Source organism: Acanthaster planci, linkage group LG01, assembly GCF_054643075.1.
Source record: "Acanthaster planci isolate LZ-2023a linkage group LG01, COTS_SCS, whole genome shotgun sequence".
Taxonomy (NCBI): domain Eukaryota; kingdom Metazoa; phylum Echinodermata; class Asteroidea; order Valvatida; family Acanthasteridae; genus Acanthaster; species Acanthaster planci.
In genome coordinates this window covers 29,530,509-29,551,216 of record NC_141777.1, presented here as the reverse complement: position 1 = coordinate 29,551,216, position 20,708 = coordinate 29,530,509, and the positions used below count along the sequence as shown (strand labels likewise).

The following is a 20,708-nucleotide window of genomic DNA, read 5'->3' as shown; positions in this document are numbered from 1 at the left end:
GACTTTTTTCATCATCCTAATATTTATTATCATGTTTTCTGCCATGGGGGTGCATCTTTTCTCGGAGTCTTACCACTGCATTAACTGCAATGTCACAGATACCAGCAACTGCAGTGATAACGACACCTTCAACATTTACACTGGGTAAGTCTTTTAGCAAAGATGGAAAAAGAGATCTTTCCTTCAACCTACCACGAGCATGACAAAAGGCCAAAGATATTGCACTGAAATTGGTTGACAAACAGTAGTTAAATCCGGCTTACATAGCCCAGTTTAAGTCAAGAAAAACTCACTTTCTCTCGGTCCAGCTCATCATTAAAGTTACGGAGGATTTTCAAGGTCTCAAGTCCTTCATTTCCAATCTGCAGGTTTAAATGTAGGTGTTTCACAGAAGATAACCATAAGGTGCACTTTCATAACCAGTTTCTATAACAATTGATGCTTTCTGTGGTTCCATTTTCAGTGCATTTGATAACATTGGCATCACAGCTTTGAGACTCTTTGTTCTGCTATCCACAGAAAATTATCCAGTGAGTAGATTGGTCCTTTCTTTGAAGCCAGTGGGTTATTTGTATTGTAAAACATGCTGCAAAATATATAAATGTTTGTCTGGACTTTTTGTAAGTGTATAATAGCAGATGATGTCAGGAAAAAGTCATACGGTCACCTGAGTGCTCTCTGAGTTCTCTCTGAGTCATTTGTTCAGAAACTGTGTAATAACGTTTAGTTTGCAGTTTGCTTTGCATACAAGTGGGACATAAATTGAATTACACATGGATGTATGTTATAAACTCATTTGTAGGTCATACTATGGAAGGTTTTGGATTTGCTTTCTTTGCATCTTTAGGAGTTCATGATTCCAGCTTTTAACAAGAACAGTTGGAGTTTCTTGTACTTTGGCATCTTCGTCTTTGTGGGTGTATTTTTCCTGACAGCTATTCTGCTGGCCATCATTGTGGACAGCTACTGGTAAGTCCTGGGCTTCAGAGGTGGTCTGTGAACACAGAAAACCTTGCAAACTTATGTTTTACCCGAAGAAGTAGGAATAAAAACTGGTAATGAAAATGTATGGACCTGGGCCCCATGTCAAGGCTCTGCTTACTGTACTAAGGCTCTGCTTACTGTACTAAGGCTCTGCTTACTGTACTAAGGCTCTGCTTACTGTACTAAGGCTCTGCTTACTGTACTAAGGCTCTGCTTACTGTACTAAGGCTCTGCTTACTGTACTAAGGCTCTGCTTACTGTACTAAGGCTCTGCTTACTGTACTAAGGCTCTGCTTACTGTACTAAGGCTCTGCTTACTGTACTAAGGCTCTGCTTACTGTACTAAGGCTCTGCTTACTGTACTAAGGCTCTGCTTACTGTACTAAGGCTCTGCTTACTGTACTAAGGCTCTGCTTACTGTACTAAGGCTCTGCTTACTGTACTAAGGCTCTGCTTACTGTACTGCTTGGCTAACTTCAGCAGGAGACTCTACACCAACCATTAGTCTATTTTACTGTAATTTGGCTTGTGGTCATTGATAAATCTGTTATCCAAGGATTCTGTGCTTACTTTGTGCAAAATTCCTGCGTACGTGAACTCTACAGTAGGTTTACCCCGATCTTAATGACAACCAAGTTAGTGATCATTAAATAATTGGTAGCAGCCTGTGTTCAAATTGTTTTGCAACATTCATTTGTAAATGCCATATAGAGTAGAAATGTATGCATCAAAGATTAGATTACTGCATCCGGAAATACTAGATGTGTCTCTTTCTGTGGAATGCTCTCTCTCATACCAGGGAGTTTGCCAAGAAACACGTGAAAATGGAGCGAGCTAGGGAACGTGCTGAGCTGGCCAAGGCTTGGAACCTGCTGGACCCATTAGGCAAGGGAAGTTTGCCCGTTTATGATGAGAAGTTCATCAAGCTCTTCAAGATTCTCAAGCCTCAGGTATGTATCACTGAATGCGATTCTGTAGCAACACTTGCTTCTTTGAGAATTTGTTCCTTAACCATCATCAAAGAGAAGCAGCTATAGCGAAGGCAGATGTAGTAGCAATTGACCCTTATGACAACATTTGAAGTGCGGTTTTTAACTTCCACGTGGCATTCCAATGTCTTTTATCAAATATTGTGCATCAGATTTTGAATTACACTATATGTCAATTTTGTTCCTCGATTTTGAAAACAGAAGGAAAAAACAGACTGGGCTTTTTGCAAAGCACTCTTTGAAACAACAGTGTATTGGAAACAAAGCCTTAACAAAGTCACATTGACATATTGGGGAGAATTTTGGTAAAGTATCACCTGGCTAGCACTTATCACAATTCCAAACATTGGGCTTTGATTTAGTATTTCTGTTCACAAGATGAAAGCAATTTTGTGTGTTTTGTTACCTTTTATTTTTATTAGAACACGGATGAGATGAACATGCAGCTGATCTCCTATCTAGACAGCAACCAAGATGAAGTAGTCGATTCCTTGGAGTGGACCATCCGACTCAATGAGGCACTCTGCTTTGAGTTTGAGATGGACGAGATACAGGACATGGTAGGTGATCAGTTATGGGCTCAGTGAGACTGAGAGTATTGTTGCCTAGCACCAGTCTTTGTGGGTGAACATACCCTGTGCACATGCATGTTCATTTGAAAAGAGCAGATAGCATTCATTTATTTGATTTGGGGTGGAAAGGATGTTTGGAAAGGTCTGGCGGATAACTGTTTGTCTATCTCTGGTTTCACAGAAATGTTTACCACTTTGATTTGCTCATTTATCCTTAGACGCTGTAGGCTAGATGTTTGTGACTTCATTATTCTGAGCCACCAGATGGTGCAAGTGTCTCTCGATAGTTTGGGCAAAGTGTGTATTAATTTAATTCTACGTCAACCTTGCTTTTAATGGTTGTATGTATGTAGCTCAGGTCTGTTTGAGACTTTGTACTTACCCTTATAGAGCACAAACCCAAAGTGGTTCAACAACCTGAAACGAGTTGTCAAGAAACTCATCTTCTCAGATTGGTTTGCTCGAGCCGTCATGGTTTTCATCGTGGCACATTGGTAAGAAAGCATTTATACCTGAGTATAATTACACCTTACACCTGCGTCAAAAACATCAATGGAACATTGGTGTTTATTGCAGGTTACAAATCTTTCCAAAGATGATGAGGGGAAGACAGAAACAGAAGCAGTTAAGTTTATGGACCAGTTTGTTCCAGTGTTACCCCCTTGTGCATTCTTCCTAGCAGATTTGGCATTCTCAATCCCCCTTGTTTCTACCGATAATGTGTTGAAAAGAAGGCAAAAGACAGGGAGAAACCTAGCTTAACCCACATGCTGTATTCCCTCCCTTTGCATCCAAAACAAAAGTTCCTCAGGAAAAACATTTTGATAGAATTTGAAGTTGATTGTTCTGATTACAGCATTCTGTTCTGTCTGGAATGGCGAGGAATGTCAGAAACTGCCAGATTGGGCATCAACATCGGAAAATCAGTCATCATTGGTCTGTTTGTGGTGAGTTATCATTTGCAGTCAGTCAACGTAATATGGTTTTCACAGTGATTTTTGCAAGGACAGAGCCCCTGTTATTGGATCACAGAAAGATTTTAAGGAGGTTCCCACCTAAAAGGTTAAAAATCCTGTTCTCGTTATTGGACAAAAGTTGTGTCCACCATCCCCTTTCCCATGTCCCTTTACCCTCTGTTGAAATAATCTGTCTCTCATACATACGGCACACATTTGAAGTTGTGGTGTGAAAATATAATACATTTGCAATGCAAGTGTGTACCACAAGAAGATTCCTCGCTTTGCACCAATGAGGCCCGGGTTCGAGTCCCGGCTTGGCCCAGGCTTTAAGTGCACTTGGTTTCCAGTCCATACTCGCTCTCGCAGGTTTTCTCCGGGTACTCCGGTTTCCTCCTGCCTCTAAAACTGGACCTTCTTCCTAACTCCGTAATGTGTTGCTGATTAATGAAGTGTATGAATAGACGTACAGTTATTGGCGCAAATAGCCTGAGTTGCTGAAAGCGTCATTAAAACTAAAACATGACAGTTGGCCATCATCATTATCTTTCAATACTTTTTGAAAGGGATCAGAGGAGAGAGAGTCTCATAACCTTGTGAGAAAAAGATGACAATAATGGACCACCTCAAAAAATGAAAGTACATCTGATCTCTATTCTTTTTATGGCAAAACTTGCTGCAGTTGTAATTTGCAGATTTCAGCAGTGTGCCATGCATCTTTCACAGTTCTGTCCAATGTTTCCTTTGTAAGGGAGCACAGTGCTCCAGTTTGGCCTCCGGCAGCACTAAATTTGACAAGTAAAACCAACACTTTAAGTATCTTTGCTTGGACTAGGTTGAGGCATGTCTGCGTGTCTTCAGCAATTGGAGGATACTCAAGGAAGTGATTGAGGTGCTGGACATTGTCCTCATTCTCATTGCGCTCATCAACAACATCCTGTGGTACTTCTCAACCGAGCACAAGCAGGTCTTAGATGTGATTGGGGGTTTGGCGGTGGCCTGCAGAGTGGGTTTGAACTCAGCCCAGGTACGTGAAGGCAGCATTTCTTACATCGGCTAAGACTGCATCCGAATCTGTTGACTAGGTCTAGCTCTTCACTCATTGAAAAATATAGCAACACGCCACCAAGAGACGTAATTGTAGCCCTTGAAGCCAATTTCAAACACAGCATTCCAAGAATGTTTTTAGACCCATTACACTTATTCATAAAGTTTCTTGCATCGATGTGTACCAATTGACATTTGTAAGAGCATACAGCTTTTCAGGTGAACTTCACAGTGCCTGAATTAAACTTGCAAACATCTTTGATGTTTTGTCCTTAGCTCGACACTGATGTTGGATTTTTCGTAGAACACTTGCTTGAAGACGTACAGTTCCCCATCCATTGCTTCACTTACTTGTACTTGTCATGTAATACCTTTGCTCATAAAACGTGTAGCATGAACTGATGGTGTCAGTTCCATTAACAAATGTTTGTGTTGTCCCCTTGCAGACAAAGAGAGCCGTGGTGGTGTTCTTCACCAAAATATTCCCAGTCATGTTTGACCTGATCATCCTGGTGTTTGTTATCTTGTAAGTGACCGATGCATGTTTGTCTTGAATTGTTGGCATCTTGTGCACAAATCACAATGCAAAGAGCCTTAAAAGTGACAAACTTTTCAAGACCTGCTTTTTGATTTATTATCTGCGCAGATAATCCTAAAACTGTAAAATACACACATAAAGGAATTTCACAGCAAAAGCTTTGCTTGTTGTCAGGAAAAAAATGTATTAAAGTTTGAACAGTTCCAAGTAGTACGTGTTTCTCCAAAGTACGATTAAGTTTGAAATTCAGTCCAATGAAACATTAATTTGTACATGTATTTAGTATTGTGTGTAAGTCAATTTTCAGGGTTTGTGTTCATATAAACTTGGTGATGTTTTCACTGGCATCATTTACCATCAATTATCTTGTAAGTAGGGCCATGACTGATGATGTTTCTTTGTGCATTTGCCTGCAGATTCTTGTATTCCGTTGTTGGATATGAACTGTTCTACAGTCAGACTCCCAATTATGACTACAATTCTGGGCATTACGATTACAAGTGTCTGCTAGGCTTTGAGTCCCTCGGGTAAGAATCAAGCATAAACAATTGACTGAGAGATATGAGTCGTTGGCAGTTTCTGCAAGACACAGAAGGAAAATATGTAGCCACTCTTTAAAAATAAGATTGTGTCGGACATTTTGAAATTCAAGTCCTTTGCTGTTCAGAATGGATCAGGGTGGAAAATTAATTGAAATGAAGACTTGGATATTTTGTTAGATTTTGGCTAATTATTGCAGTTGAAATACAGTACTACTGCCAGAAAAACAGTGGAGGGAGTGAAATGTGGGGAATAAATTGTTGGATTGGTGACATTTTTGTAATTTTAAAATTTGTTTACTCGAGGGAGAAAGGAAAAAATGAATGGAATAAAGCATGCATGAATGTAAAATAAAATCCTTAAGAGGTCCCTAAATTACTAGAGGAATGCTCATGTACTGCTCGTTCCAGTCATTAAGTTTTCTCAAATAGCCATTGTTGATGCATCATATGTGCATAGGTGGATCATGTATTTTGACCCATACACAAGTCCCTGTACACAAGCGAGGCTTTAACCACATGCTGCCGGGTGCTTTTAAAAATGCAAGATTTTCAAGATTTTCAGTTTTAAAAATTCTTCAAAAATTCAGCATTTCATTTAATGGATGTTTACACCCACACAAATGACTGTTTGGTGGCTACTCTAAGCTGATAGGCAACCTTCATTGACTCCTGAATATTCCAGCCAGGTCTGCCGCCCTGTAAAGAGAGCTTAGAATTGTGAAGGGTTGAGTAATTTCCTTTGTCCCCAGTGAATGCGAGTGGTGTCTTTTCAAACGCGGCTGGATTAGCATGCAGCAGTGCTGTGTTGCTCATCAATGGGGCCCTGAAGCACTTTTGTCCACGGTGCTAATCTGCCCAAAACAGTGGTATACTGTTTAAAAACAGTGACAGATTACCTTCGAAAAATGCAAGCCAAAAAATGATAATTCCCAACAGCAGGTCTTTTGTTCTGAGTACGGTCTTTTGTTACATGGACCAGCTCTTTTGTCCTATTTCGATCACCCCAGCTCTCTGTGTAAACCCATGGTGCTCGAATCGGGGTTCCCCGGCAGCAAGTCGTTAATGATGGATAATTCCAGAAATTAGGGGTCCATTTTTCTCCGAGTTTGTAAGTTCGTAATTCATTTTCTCATTTCCAAGAGTGATGAAATGCAAATTACCTGCCAAACAAATAGTAATTGTTTGAAATCAATTTTGTTGATATTTCCATGTCAAATAACAAAGGTCAGATGTAACTGGGACACAAAAATGTCACACTTTTGGACTCCTAATTTCTGGAATGACCCTGATAGTAGGGATGTACAGAGGCCACAAGTTTGTGACATAGAAAAGATCTTATTCAACATGTCTCATTAAAGCTAACCTGCTCTAATTGATTGGATTTTTATCTTTCTTACAACAGTTGCTCCCTATTGATGGTATTCCAGATTATCACTACCAGTAACTGGCATGAGATTATGAACTCGGTGAGTGTGTGGAGTGCATTGTCTTCTGTTCCAGTTGTTCATCTTTAGAATGGATTTTTTAGTTCACCCACAATTTGTCTTAGAATAATTGCTTTGAGTGCCAACCGTGCCATCCTTGTCTTGGCCTGAAAACAAAACAGGTCCACACAGTGTGGATTGTGTGAACCTTGTGTGGACGAAGCAAGGTCCTCAGAAGGTTTCCCCCTCTCTGAAAAACAGGTTTAGAGGGATTTTGGGTCAGGGTTTTCCATTGCAAAAGGATGATGAACAGTTCAGGAAATTGTCAACAAAAATCCAGCTTTAATAAGTGTTTACAGATTGAATAAAATGAGTATTGTTTTCGCTAGATTTGCAATGACTCCTGCTAAAAAACAGTTGGCACTATATTTAAGAGTAGTTGTGGAAACCAGACTTGGTTTTAATGATGTTCCTACTGAGTATTGCAAATGGATTTTTGCTTCATTGTACTTACCTTTGATGTGTTAATTATTCCTACCTTTACAATAATCTGTTTAGACTTTGTTTTGACATTTTTTGCATATTTTTGGTATTTGGGCCATTGTTTTGACCTTTTGGACATAGTTTTGACATTTGGGGCATTGTTTTGGCATTCAAGCCATTGTTTTGACATTTCGGACATTATTTTGACAGGCTATGGTCTCCACCACTGACTGGGCCTGCTTGTATTTCATTCTTGGCTTCATCTTTATCAATCTGATTGTCATGAAGTAAGTTGTCTTGGACGTATTATCACACTTGGATCACCCTTATGTGCTCTTGTGCACAGAGATGTAGATTTGGGTCGTTACCTAGGTTATATTGTGTGAACTGCATTTAATTGCATGGTGGTCACTTTTTTCTTGGTCCACGTGTGCTACAAGATGCATAAGCAAAGAAACCGCTGCTTGAATACCTCAAAGTAGACTTCATCAATTAATATGCACGTGCATGTGTTAGCATTTTGGAGTCACGAATGTTTGTCAGGATTTGTGATGCTGAAGCATTGTTTGAAAAAAGTCAGACCTAAGTTTACGTTTCTACAGTCAAAAGGACACTGTTGATGAATGTTGCATTGGTCCACTTCTTAGCCTGTTTGTGGCCATTGCGATTGAAGCCTTCAACAAACTGGGCACAGAGAAAGAGCTAGCTGCTGCCCAAGACACTGACAAGCCAGCTGAACCAGAGGTAGGGGTGCACAATGTGTAGAGAGGCCCTCAGATCTCAAGCTTGCCTTTTACTAGATATTACAAAATCCCTTGTCTTTCTTATTCAGAGTAATATGCCTATCATTCATGCTTAAAAAGAAGTCACAATTCCCTTAAAAATGCACTCTCATTGTACTGGTTTGCTTCGTAATGCATTTGTAGGCACTGACCTCATAAGGTCACTTTAGTCAACCTCCACTCCATGGGATGCGTGCACGTTCCTTCAAAGTTTGTGAAGGGCATGGTGCCAGAACCTACATGACACAGCAAGATAATACCCAAGTGAACGAGGTTGCACTTTAGTACACTGCAGTCGCTGGATGACCCTATTTGAAACATGTTAACACCCATGATGTAGTGTCTTGAAAACAGTTTCACACATCTGTTCATGGTGACCTGTAACAGCAAGCCTTTCCCCAGGCACTACTGTTCATTAGGTCAATGTTCATCTTTAGTTTCCTTGGCATAAACATTACTGAGACTATTTGTATTCCCTCCTGGATGGGGTGCCTGTCTATCACAGCTTGCCCCCAAGCTAAAGCCAGAACCCATTTATGCCCCTGGCCAGAGGGGGACAAGTAGGGCCCAATCCAAGGCCTCAACCTCTGCCTAGCAGCTTGATTCAAACCCTGATCGTGAGTCCGGTACTTTAACTGTGAGCCCACATTTCCTTACTACATCCTAACCTGTGAGGAATCCCATATTTACCCTGTTTTCAAGATGTATTTTTTGCGTTGGGGATATTATATATAATATTTACCCTGCTTCACTGATGTAAGTGACAACGGACAGAGCATATTGTCCAAAACGTTGAGTTTCCTCACGGTTCTTTTCAGAACGATACAGACTCACAAAGAGATCGTATTCTTGCATGGTGCTACCGCAAGCTTTCCACCTTAGTTGTCTGTCACCATGAATAGCTTGAAATCCCATCTATTTCATTGTTCTCTGTACAGGATGCCAACTTTGCGACGTCAGCCAAGACATTCCTGAATAATCTCTTTGAGAGTTCAAGGGTTAGTGCTACATGAAATGTTGTTTTATGTTGAATATAATTGTCTCAGAGTTTAAACAATTAGTGCAGAGTTGGTATGGTCAAATTCTTTTTAAGTTGACGTTTTGGACTGAATGTCAAGCAGTATGAATTGTAAGATTCAAGGAAGAGCAGCTTGATGTGCAAAAATTGGACCGCTTCAATATCCCTGGTGTCAAACCCTACACATGAAAGGCTTTTGACAGTGAAGTGACAGATTGATTACTGGATGAGCACGCAACATTCAAGGTTAACAAACCAAGAGTTTACTGGCATTTGTGTAGAGATATATGCTCAGTGCAAATAAATATTGATTGAAATATCCCGAATGCGGATGTTCGTCAGTTGCTTCTGACAGCATTTTCTTTGTTTAATTCTCAATTTAGGCAGAGCAAGGCAAGGACAAAACTGAACGAACCAATCAGAATGGCAGTCCGAGGTTGAGGAGACCAAGCAGAGTGGTGAGTCACTTTTGATGCTAATCACTGACCTTTATAAGCAGCAGCCATCTTGATCTAGCACCCTGAAGTCCATGCAGTATCCTCATGCAAATTTTTGTTCGTTCATCAAAAGTCTGCATTTTTTGCAACTTAAGTTGTATTTAATTACACGTGAATATGTGTAATTTGTAAATGTATTCTTGTCCTAGTGACCTTGTCAAGCTATTCTGATTGTAAGTGTGATGTCACTTCAGTTTAAACCACATCCATTGTACACCGAGTTACATGGAACCACAGAACCAGAAGTTAACGCCCGATTTGAAGTTTCAGACAATGGGAGCTTGTAATCAATGGTGCATGTGTATGTATGACAAAGTCACTCAAAAACTGTATAATGGTACCCTGAAGTCTAGATGATACCATCAGCCTTATTTTGCCACATTCTACCATATTCATGACCAGGTAATGAAATATTAATTTTGATTACACTTCATACATATATCGTACAAATGAGGTTCTTCTTTCATGTGGCCTTAGAGCGTGGTTGGCATGAGTGGATCTTTCAGTCCTATGCCCTACCAGACTTCTAGTCAGTCCAGCCTCAAGACACCAGAACCACAAGAGGATGAGGAACTGGAGGAGGTGAGAATGTGCATTGGGGAGATTGCCCATTCAGTCTTTCAAATATGTAATAATGTTTCATTGAAGTGCTAAAGAGAAGCATACTTGTTCTCTGACATGAGAAACCACTCTTAGTTGAGCTCCGATCCCTAGTATTGACCTTCGACCCCATACTTGATTAACTAACATTCAGAAAGAAGACTCAGAGTACCAACGGGGTGTTTGTTCTTTTGTTTTGATTATTTGGGAAGGAGGTGGAAGATTACTCTGGTCTGACTCCCCAAGAGCGCAAACGGAGGCAGCTGAAGAAGAAGATGATGGACAAGAAGAAGAAGAAGGTATCTAGGACAAAGATCGTCGTGGTGACAGCTTACAAGGGCAGCAAGGATCAAGAGCTGGATCTGAATGTTGGAGACGAGGTCACCATATTGAAAAAGGTACGGTAGAGATATTGAACCCCTCTCCAGTCTCATAGTGCATGAAGGAGGCTGTTTGAACAAAATATTGGTGGTAACAAACACCTACTTAGGCACCTGAATGGCTCTGTACATTGTCTGCTGTAGACTAGAGTAGTGTGGACCACTGTGATTATCTGTCATTGACAATGAGCATTGTGGTGAAAGGCTGGAGCTGAAGTACTTTCTTGTCTTTCCCTTTGCCTGCAAAGGACTTCTGATATTTTTCAAAAGCATGAGCAATACAGACACTGACGCACCGTCAATTTGATTGACTGATTGCCTTGCAGCAAGATGACTGGTGGGAGGGCCAGATCAAAGACAAGAAGGGTTGGTTCCCAGCCTCGCATGTCAAGGAGGTCAAACGAAACAACGTGGTTCACTTCCAAGACCAGGAAAAGGCTGACCAAGCTGCTGATAATCCTAAGCCAGCTTGGAATCAAGACACTATGGGATCACTGGATAGTGCCAACAGTACCCTGCCTGGTGCTAATGTAAGCAAGGGTTGTTCAGTTCAACTCAAATTTAAACTTACTCCATACTCTAATGGGTTACAAGTAATGGGAGAATGCAAAATTAAACAGGTAGTATCAAGGTTTTACCTTGAGGTATCCCAAAACACCTTTTTAAACCTTGCAAAGGCCGAGGTAGACCTCCGTTTACCGCATATTTAATTAGAAGTACTCGTACTCGTACTCGGAATTAGAAGTACTTGTACTTGTACTCGGAAACCAGTACTTGTACTCGGCTGGCAAAGTACTCGCCCTGTCTTTGTACTCGGCAGTCAAAGTACTCGGCAGTACTTGGTACTCGGAAAAAAGTACTTAACTACAACACTGTTAATTCTGCTCTCTCCCCTAATCAAAATATCACAAGTGTGGAGGAATATCAGAGCAGGGTTGATGTAATGGTCAGAAATGTCATCAAAGAAACAATGGAGGTTGTTAAATCAGAGGTGGATCAAAGACTTTCGGAAAGGGGGGAGAGGCACAACATTTTGAGGGCTTAGTTACGTTGTGCATGTTGATAAATGCAAGTGCACAGTGTACACCTGTATGATGTGAAGTTTATGGCCCAGATGTCAAGTCCCAGATATGGTGTGATTCAGTGTTTCCAGGGTTACGCACTTGCCCTTCATCTGACACCCATGATACCATCTGTGGATAGCAGTCAGTGGAAATATGCTGGACACACTTCCCTCTAACTAAGCCCTGTTTAAACATAGTCAGCTTTTAGATACATGTGTGAGGTCAGGGGTACAAATTCTTGACGGCTGTCCAATGTCATGCGTAGGACTCACAGAGGGATCACCTACATCCAGTGGGCTTGAGCCAGATTGCATCCCTGGCCACTGCAGCAAAGCATAAGCCACGACTGAAGGTCCGCAACACAGGCAGCTGGCGGAAGGAGATCCTGGGTGATATCACCGTCATGAATCCTGAAGAGGTGAGCCATGCGAGTTGAACAAGTTCCTCCTGTTGCCTTGTGAACATCACTGGCTGGTGTGTATTGTATACGTATCCATGGGTGCAATCTGGAGTGCGGGTTAGGTCTGCATTTTCAAAGCTAGATTTTGGTAAGACCAGGGGGAGGAATATTGTGGTAACCCTTTGCAGGCAGTTGTTAGTTCAAGTCAACCTTCCTCATGGTTTTGATGTGTTCTTGTAGTATTCCGAGGGGGGAGCTCAGAACCTTCGGCAGGATGTTTTGATACAGTGCTGTATTGCAACTCTAAGACAGTGAAAGGATAGAAAGGTTTGGAGGCCAGAAGTAGGAGGATCGCTATGACAACTGGAATTCACACCAAATGTGGAGGCTCTTGAAATATAACTACTGTTCTGTTTGATTTCTTTGGCTGCTTTTAAAAGCCATCTCTTTTGCATACTTGTGTTGAACATGTTGTGCAGATGTAGGTTTTAGTAACTCAGAAACCATAGTTGATACCACAGGTGTTTTGTTTGTGACAGTATGGTGCAGTACATTGCTTTATGCTTCCCCTTAGTCATAGAGTACTGGACACACAGAACATTATTGATGCTTCGTGTGAGTAGTGACGCTTGATTGGCTGTTTCTTTTGCCACCAGCTGAAAGCACTCAACAAGATTCTGAAGGGCCAATCAGGAAGAGGCTCCTTGACAGGTTCACTCACGGTAAGATGGCCAAGACTAGAAATCAACTGAGACGACTTGTAGCCATGCCAACGCACCAGATAACATCAGAATCTGCCTCCTCTCTGTGCCACAAGCCAGAGTCAATTTGAATGGAGTGATTAATAAATTGAACAAATCCAAAAACATTTGTCATCTCTGAGCATTTTGAATTATAATGCAAGGTTAGAGATAATGAATGGACCGCTTAAGAGCACTGTTTTAAAGATGTCGATTTTCAGCTCACTTTTGTCTGACTTCTAATGGCTGTTTGATTTAGTCATTCATCAACTGTTTTTTTTTGTCATCTTTTGCTACTCATTGCAGCTTGGAGGAAACTTAAGGAAGCCACCGTCTCTAACGTGAGTAAATATGTGTGAAGTCAGTTATAATCAAGACTTACGTATTTGTTAGTCATTCCCTATACATGCAAGAATCCTTGTGTTAAAACATTCCTTTGACATTTTACAGTTTTCAGTGGAAAAGTTACATGTTTTTAAGTGAAAATTACTAGGCATTGAATCGTTTTGATGATTGCAGAAATGACAGCGTCATTGAGGAGGAACCTGACAATGACGTAGCATTATCCAAGACAGTGCCTCTACCTAAGCCAACCCCACTGCGGGCTCCACCCCCACCCCGGGCTCCACCTCCCATGGTACGGATGCAGACACAGTGTTCACTCTCCCTGTCCTCACTGCTTTCTTTGAAGAGCCTGCTTGAGCTGAAAGAGTCTTGTTCCCAGTATTCAGGGAAGTCAATCTATTGAAATTCTAGTAATCAAGAGATCACATATATGTGGTTACATGGGAAAGTCTGACCAGAACTTGATTGACTGCTGATTGAAAGAGTAAAGCAGATTTCCTCCTGAATACGTGACCATCTTCAGGGGTGTTAGTCTTAGAATTGTTAAATTTGGGACTTTTTGAAAATTCGAATGCAGTTGGCAGTCTGCATATTTTTTTTTACCATTGAGTAAATTGCCTGCATATCAGACCTCATTTGTTTAACAGTCCTGAACATTAATAGGGATAGATTGAATATTATTCAAAGGTTGAAAATCATCTATGATAACATTGATGAATCTCAACTCTTCCAGTCCCGATTCAAGGGATTTGCATTGCAAAACTGACAACTTTTTGTTGTAGTTGCAACCTTCTTCCAATGGCAAAGGCTTTGGTGACTTGGAATGTTCGTTCAGGTATTCTTGTCACTGTTGTATGTTTTCCCTCTGGGTCAGTACAGTTTGTTGATCATGGCCACTGCACTCATATTACTGTGGTCAACATTGGGATGGTGTTCAGGAGGCATAATGGTGACAAAGACCAGTAACATGATAGCACCACTCAGCACCTTTAACAAGTCAACTCAGTCCATTTAAGCTCTCTTTCAAAAGGATAGACACCAATTAAGTGCTATCCCTGTGATATGAAGGCAAAAATGCTAACTTGCAATCAGTAGTGCCCATTTCGTAGAATGATGTGTGACCCAACCCAACAAAAATGAGTTGTAAGTTACCAGAGTCTCTTCTGAGTTGCTAAAAAGCTTGTAAAAGAATCTTGCTGAATTTAAATTAATGAAAATGCCAAATTGAGAAATACATTGACACTAATGGAAATAAAAACAAAGACACTGGAAAAAAAGTGTCCTTCTGTGGGATCTTGAACATTTGTTCTTGTGTGAACCTTCAGATCAGTTTGGAGAGAGCGGATACCCTACCCCTGCCAGACCTAGCAGAGATTGAAGAAGAAGAGGAGGAGGGACCAACATCCAAGCCAGGGAGTGCGAGTAAAAGTGAGTAGGCATCACTAAGAAACCACGAGGCAATACGTCTTGGTTTTAGGGTCCCAGGATAGACCTGCCTAAACATTCACACCACAGTGTGATCTTCACATTCTGTATCGGACCGGAACAGTAAGCATGAATCTCAAAACAAGACGTTCAAATTGTGCCCCACTTCGCCAAGTTTGCAACCTTCAAATTCTTGTCTGCGACTGACCGGTAGTGTAACTTTTTGGTCAATCCTAGATTTGGACTAGGGCTATGAGTAGTAATATTTTTGTGGGTAACCTAATTCAGTGTTAGTGATTCTCTGTGTATTTAATTTCTGTGCCAGTGCAATTCTTGTTTGAATTTTCATATTTGCCAGTTGAAGAAGAATCCTCTTGTGAATTGTCTGTCCAAAAAGGTTAGGAAACTGATCATTCTGTGTCGGGATCACCATCCTGGGTGGACGAAAAGTTTTAACAGTCGAGAGAACATTTATTTGAGCCAAATTTACCACTTTGTCATGACACTTGCCTTTACAACACCTTGAAAAAAAGATCAGTGTTTTGGTCTTAGGATGTCAGATCGCAAGACTTGTTTAAATATGTAGAATGGATTAATTTCTGAATTTGTGGCATTTTTTGCCTTTATTCTTCTTTTATTTTGCCACCTAAAGAGGAGGACAAATATGCTTCAAAGACCGGTAAGAAACGCCTGGCTGTCGACGGACCTTTTTCCTTGTACTAATCAGTTTCCGATTGTTACTATTCTTACGTATTTCTGGTAATGAAACCAAGGCTTTCTCAAAAGAGTTCCAGGGTATTGTAACTTGTAGCCTGAAGAAACCTGTAGAGAAGAGAGAACACAAGCTTACATGCAATCGACTACTACTTTGAAAAAGGATTAGTGTCTTAGTCTCAGGATCTCAAATTGCAGGACTTATTCACATGAATAGTTTGTTTTGATATCATTTTTAAGAGCAGGGAGGCCATTAAGCATGCTCTTTGTTTGTTTTCCTTTTATCTGGAGCATCATACTTGACTGAAATCGGGATTCACTCATTGCAATATTTTTTTTTGTTCAGCATATAACTTGAATGATACACATTAAGTTCTGAATTTTGAGCAAGTTTTTGCCTTTATTCTTCTTTTATTTTGCCACCTAAAGAGGAGGACATATATCCTTCAAAGACCGGTAAGAAACGCCTGGCTCTTGACAGACCTTTTTCCTTGTACTAATCGTTTCCCAATGAACATCCAGATCAGACATGATCTCAAGCTCGCATGCGATTGACTACTACTTTTTTCAATGATTCGAATAGTGTTTGTCGTTGTGTCCAATCATTCCAGTCTTTCAGTATTTCCATTCCTCATTTTGTCGTGTTGAATGTGTGTCCTGATAGTCTTTTTCATATGCTGGATTGTAATACAGATTTCCTCTGCAGTTCTATCCCCCAACCTGCATGAATTCTACATCTCAATTGTTCTCCAGTTCCCACCACACTCTGACTTTGATAATGCACAGATTGAATCAGTAATGAATAACTAATGTTATTAACACAAAACCCTAGGGGGATTTGAATTTTTAGTGCTGCTGTGTTAGAACTTCTGAATGTACTTAGTTATTTAAGTTTGGTTTGAAGCATTTTTAGCTTTTGTTTTGGAAGTTCCTGTAAAATATCAAATCGAATTACAATTTCCAGTTGTATGGACCGGACTGGGTTTCCCTAGTCTTATTAACTGTATGTCTGTCCAAGATTGTCAAATGATGTTACTGTAAAGTCAGAACTGTTTTTAAACTGCTTAACACTGCAGTGATTGTACAATTGCTGAAGGTTTGACAAGTATCCGTCATGTCTTATTTAACTGTGAGACATGTCTGGTGTACATCTTCAAAGCAGATGTCTTTTTAATCAAGCATGAAGACATACTATGGCCATTCAAGCAACATACATGTATATCTGGTGCTAACACCTTCATTGGCCATCTTTGAGAGGATCAGTGCATGGTTTCATTGCCGGTCAACACAGCCACTGGTTGTTGGAATATATAATCAAGTCATGCTAAGCCACGTCCATTCCACCCATCAACCAGGCAATTGCTTTTCCATGAGGCTATCAGTTTATCCCGGAGGCTTTTCAGTATTATTAAAAAGTACCAATAATCATATGATATACTGCCCATCCCTACCCTCCTGGAATCATCTGAAGCCACCAGGACAAAGTCATCATTCCGTGCTGCTCTTTGAAAGTTCAAATAAAATGAATATTAGGTTCCTGCATTGTAGAAACTTAGGGATCCAACCTTCCCAGATTCAGTATGGACAGTGTTTGGCTCAGCCTCATCAAATTCCAATCCCAAGTTGTTGTTCTGAACTCCTTTTTTGTAAATTGTTCAGTGAAACTCTATAACAGATGTTACTGAAAAATTTACCTTCTCCTGTCTTTGACTCAGATCACACCGAATATTTTCTTGGTTTAATGTGTGATGTATGGTTTGAAGAGCAAGTTCTTTTCTCATTCATGTATCTTACAATGAAATACGCCCCACAAGTTCAGTGAATTAACTTAGAGCTTCCTTGAAACGATTCTGTGTGTGGGTCCTCACTTCAAGCGTGGAACCAGTCAGTAATGATCATCAGGAGTAGGTCAAAGTTCACCAGTTCAACTCTTGCAACGTCCAATCAGAATCAGTGAACGCAGTCTTCAGACGGATTCAGGTTGGTTCATGGCAACAATTTATCTCTTACCATTGTTTGTTTCCTGTTCCAACAGACACTTTGACGGTTGAGAAACCAGAGGTTCCGGCAAGCGTCAAAAAGAAGCAGAATCGTGAGAAGGCCAAGAATGGTGAAATGCCCTCCTGGATGTTAAAATTTGCCCAGGATAACAAGCTCAACGTCTTGAATGACGTCAAGTTCGACGAATCCAACATGGAAGCCCGGCCACCCTCGTCATCATCGGATGATGAACTGTAAGTCCGATTTCTTTCCAGTATACACTCTGCCCATTCTTTGCCCCCCACTTGTAACCCCTTCCTAGCCCCTATTGCCCCAATGTTTGACATATTTTAGTCAGTGATCTGACGTTGTATGCAGTCTGTGATGTAATAGTAGGACTCAAGTGATGCTTGAACACAAGAATTCATGACAATGTGGCAGAAAGTTGTCCTGCTTGATTGCAAAAATTGAATATATTCCGACGTTTTGCTATGGGTGCAGGTTAATTCAGTTTGGGCACAACTTTTAACACATCTTTGGCCTTTTTGGGTGATTATTTTCAGGCAAAGTCTACCAGGGAAGGTTCCAACGGATGGAGAAAGTGAATTATAGCAAAATACAACCAGTGGCATTAACTCCAAGAATTTGAATTGTCCAGAGCAAGAACAAAGAATAGGTTAGCATCAAATTAAAATGTACAAAATGTGTACGAGTAGAACTGGAGACGTGAGTGATGCATGTAGATGTATAAGCATGGTATTTTGACCCAGTCATTTTGTTTTGAGCCAATGGGTGAATTTGTAATCGTTTCAGCTTCAGTATCAGGTAATCGATTCTGTCCCCTTAATATTTTTCGTTTTTAACTCAAACAAATGGGTAATAAACTAAAGTACCTCAAGAATTCCTCTTCTGCCAGTATAGCCATGCAAATGTACAGTGGATGTTTTGTACAGTGAATATTTTTGTATAAATTTCCGAGATGAATTTACTGGAGTTTAAAAAAAAATGGTCGCCAGTCAATCGCTGTGTGTATTGTGTACATTTTGGTAACACCTTTTTTGCAGAACCTTGACTGAGTGGATATCATGTGAGTATTTAACTTTGGCTCATATTTTATGCAATAAAATCAAGATGTAACAAGGGAATCGTTCAAGGTAGTTTTGAAGCAATAAAAGTAAGGATGTCCATTGTTTGATTTTCTATCCACCCTCCATTGGCAGGTGCAACATTATCAGCAATAAGAAAATTGGGTCAGGAGGTGAAAGGGAATTGTAAATAGCATTTTAAAAACTTGTGTAATACACTCGAGATTGAAGGCATATTTGTGTGATACGCTTTCACGGACAGAAGAAAGTTTTCTACATCTTTGTGTTTATAATCAGTTTGAGTTGATGCCTGTAATCCGTCCAATCAAAATAGTTTGTTCTGATCCGTCCAAATTCTATTTTTGCCTTCGTTGGCAAATTACTGTGGAAACCAAATACGTTTCATCACTGCATGAGGACACTTTTTGTCTGTTTTCTATTTTTATCCTGCAACCACCTAGCCAGTACCTGGGCATTGCTCCCCATTTCATTGGTTTTTTAAGATGGAGAAAAGATCTTTCAGTCCATGGCCATCAAGCAAGCACTGACACTCAATACTTGTTTAGGTACAGGGTGTACCTGGTAGGGTTCAAAGCTGGGTCACCTGGATTCAGAAAAGGTATCTTTTTTACCACAGTGAGGACAATGACGAATAGAGTATTTAACAATTCTGGACGGCTGTGATGTGGGATGTTTGATACAGGCCAACAGGTCATATCCCACATCACAGCAGTCAATAATTGTTTTGTTATACCTCTAGAGGTCTTGGATTCTTTGCATTTTATTTCCTCACCTTAAGTGTTTTTAATTAATTGCTGCTCAGAAAGTTGTACCACGTGCACAGACTCGGTGCATCGCACTATCGGTTTAACTATTGGTTGCACTTGTCTTGCTTGAAAGTGGTATCTTTAAAATCTCTCAACCATTTTTAAGGAGAATCTACTTGTGTCATCAAACTTAACAGACACTATGTTAATGAACATTTAAGAAGAAATGAACTTCAACAGAAATTTTCAGCATTTCAAGAGTTGATCATATCCTTCATCAGTCTGCTATTATCAGCTGTATATAGAGTGAAAGTAGGTTTGGGGGACTATTCTATGATATCACAATGTGATATGCATAAGGTTGAAGGTAATATGTGTTTTTATCACCTGGTCACATGATCATTCTGGGCCAATGAAAATATGGTATTCCAGACAGAACTATAATGCTTATTTTTATACTGCCTTATTTCTTTCAATTTTGGTATCAATAAAGCAATACATGAGTGCTATTTATTTTACCTGAGTTCTAAATTAAGCAGAGAATTTGTGTGCTCTTTCTTCAATCAAATGGAATATTGGGCTTTCAATTAAATTGTTAGTATTTAATCATTTAAAAGCTTGAAGTCATTTTGAATGTTTAATAGTATTTGAACAAAAGCCTGTGAGTAGTACTTGTTTGAACACAGTCAGGTGCTTTAACTAATTATCCAGTTAAAATGTTAGAATTTATCTCAAGGAGCAAGTGTGCAGTGACTGAACCATGGTTTGTGATTGATTCTCATTCACATTTCATTTATGAAGTCTTTCCCTTATCATAACAACTGATTCCTATTAGCACACGACCCGTAAACAATGAGCCCATGCCTGTGTTCCACCATTTCTCCTAACAGAACACATATGTTTTGAATTCCTCTTTTTGTATAATTTTGGTACCTTGTCTAAAGTACATATATCTATGCAACAAAAACCAATTTCCTGTTGGAGGAAGGAAGATCTGCTGTACTTGCAGGTTGTTAAATAGTAAACAGTTTATCATAGACAGAAAGAAAACAAGTGTTGTTTGTGTACTTCTTGAGTGTTTTGCCACCCTGAGTTTGCACCAGCTTGAACAGTACCGTCACTTTCTACAGAAATTTGTTTATAAAATGAGAGTTTCTGTTCAGTGAGACCCTTTTCCAACATTGGTAAACAGTTTCCTAACTGTTTACTAACTGAAAAAGAAGCATTTCACTATTGATGATGCAAAGATTATATAGATGACCAACAGGGTTGGAACAAAAACAATTGATTGGGTAATTTAATGGGATACATTAAACTTGTACGTGTAGTTAAGCGCAATGTACAAATGTGAATAAGGTACACTGTATGTTCAGAGA

The 20,708-nt window shown here is 40.0% G+C and overlaps 1 protein-coding gene across 3 annotated transcripts in view; it reads left to right on the top strand.

Annotated features, from left to right (window-relative positions):
- LOC110983191 (uncharacterized) overlaps window positions 1-20,385 on the top strand; it is a 36,622-nt gene extending 16,237 nt beyond the window's left edge. The window contains exons 8-34 of one of the 3 annotated variants that reach the window (XM_022242244.2): window positions 2-144; window positions 464-530; window positions 848-969; window positions 1,784-1,934; window positions 2,396-2,533; window positions 2,936-3,039; window positions 3,402-3,492; window positions 4,337-4,528; window positions 4,995-5,074; window positions 5,503-5,613; window positions 7,031-7,094; window positions 7,746-7,822; window positions 8,183-8,279; window positions 9,256-9,315; window positions 9,719-9,793; window positions 10,310-10,414; window positions 10,645-10,830; window positions 11,139-11,342; window positions 12,142-12,294; window positions 12,933-12,998; window positions 13,323-13,357; window positions 13,536-13,653; window positions 14,687-14,789; window positions 15,439-15,465; window positions 15,930-15,956; window positions 17,536-17,734; window positions 18,044-20,385. In XM_022242244.2, the coding sequence (XP_022097936.2) occupies window positions 2-144; window positions 464-530; window positions 848-969; window positions 1,784-1,934; window positions 2,396-2,533; window positions 2,936-3,039; window positions 3,402-3,492; window positions 4,337-4,528; window positions 4,995-5,074; window positions 5,503-5,613; window positions 7,031-7,094; window positions 7,746-7,822; window positions 8,183-8,279; window positions 9,256-9,315; window positions 9,719-9,793; window positions 10,310-10,414; window positions 10,645-10,830; window positions 11,139-11,342; window positions 12,142-12,294; window positions 12,933-12,998; window positions 13,323-13,357; window positions 13,536-13,653; window positions 14,687-14,789; window positions 15,439-15,465; window positions 15,930-15,956; window positions 17,536-17,734; window positions 18,044-18,092 (2,844 nt within the window). In that variant the 3' untranslated portion in view covers window positions 18,093-20,385. The remainder of the gene's footprint in view (window position 1; window positions 145-463; window positions 531-847; window positions 970-1,783; window positions 1,935-2,395; window positions 2,534-2,935; window positions 3,040-3,401; window positions 3,493-4,336; window positions 4,529-4,994; window positions 5,075-5,502; window positions 5,614-7,030; window positions 7,095-7,745; window positions 7,823-8,182; window positions 8,280-9,255; window positions 9,316-9,718; window positions 9,794-10,309; window positions 10,415-10,644; window positions 10,831-11,138; window positions 11,343-12,141; window positions 12,295-12,932; window positions 12,999-13,322; window positions 13,358-13,535; window positions 13,654-14,686; window positions 14,790-15,438; window positions 15,466-15,929; window positions 15,957-17,535; window positions 17,735-18,043) is intronic. The other 2 variants (XM_022242245.2, XM_022242248.2) reach the window with 2 other exon arrangements.
- Window positions 20,386-20,708: the final 323 nt, after the last annotated feature.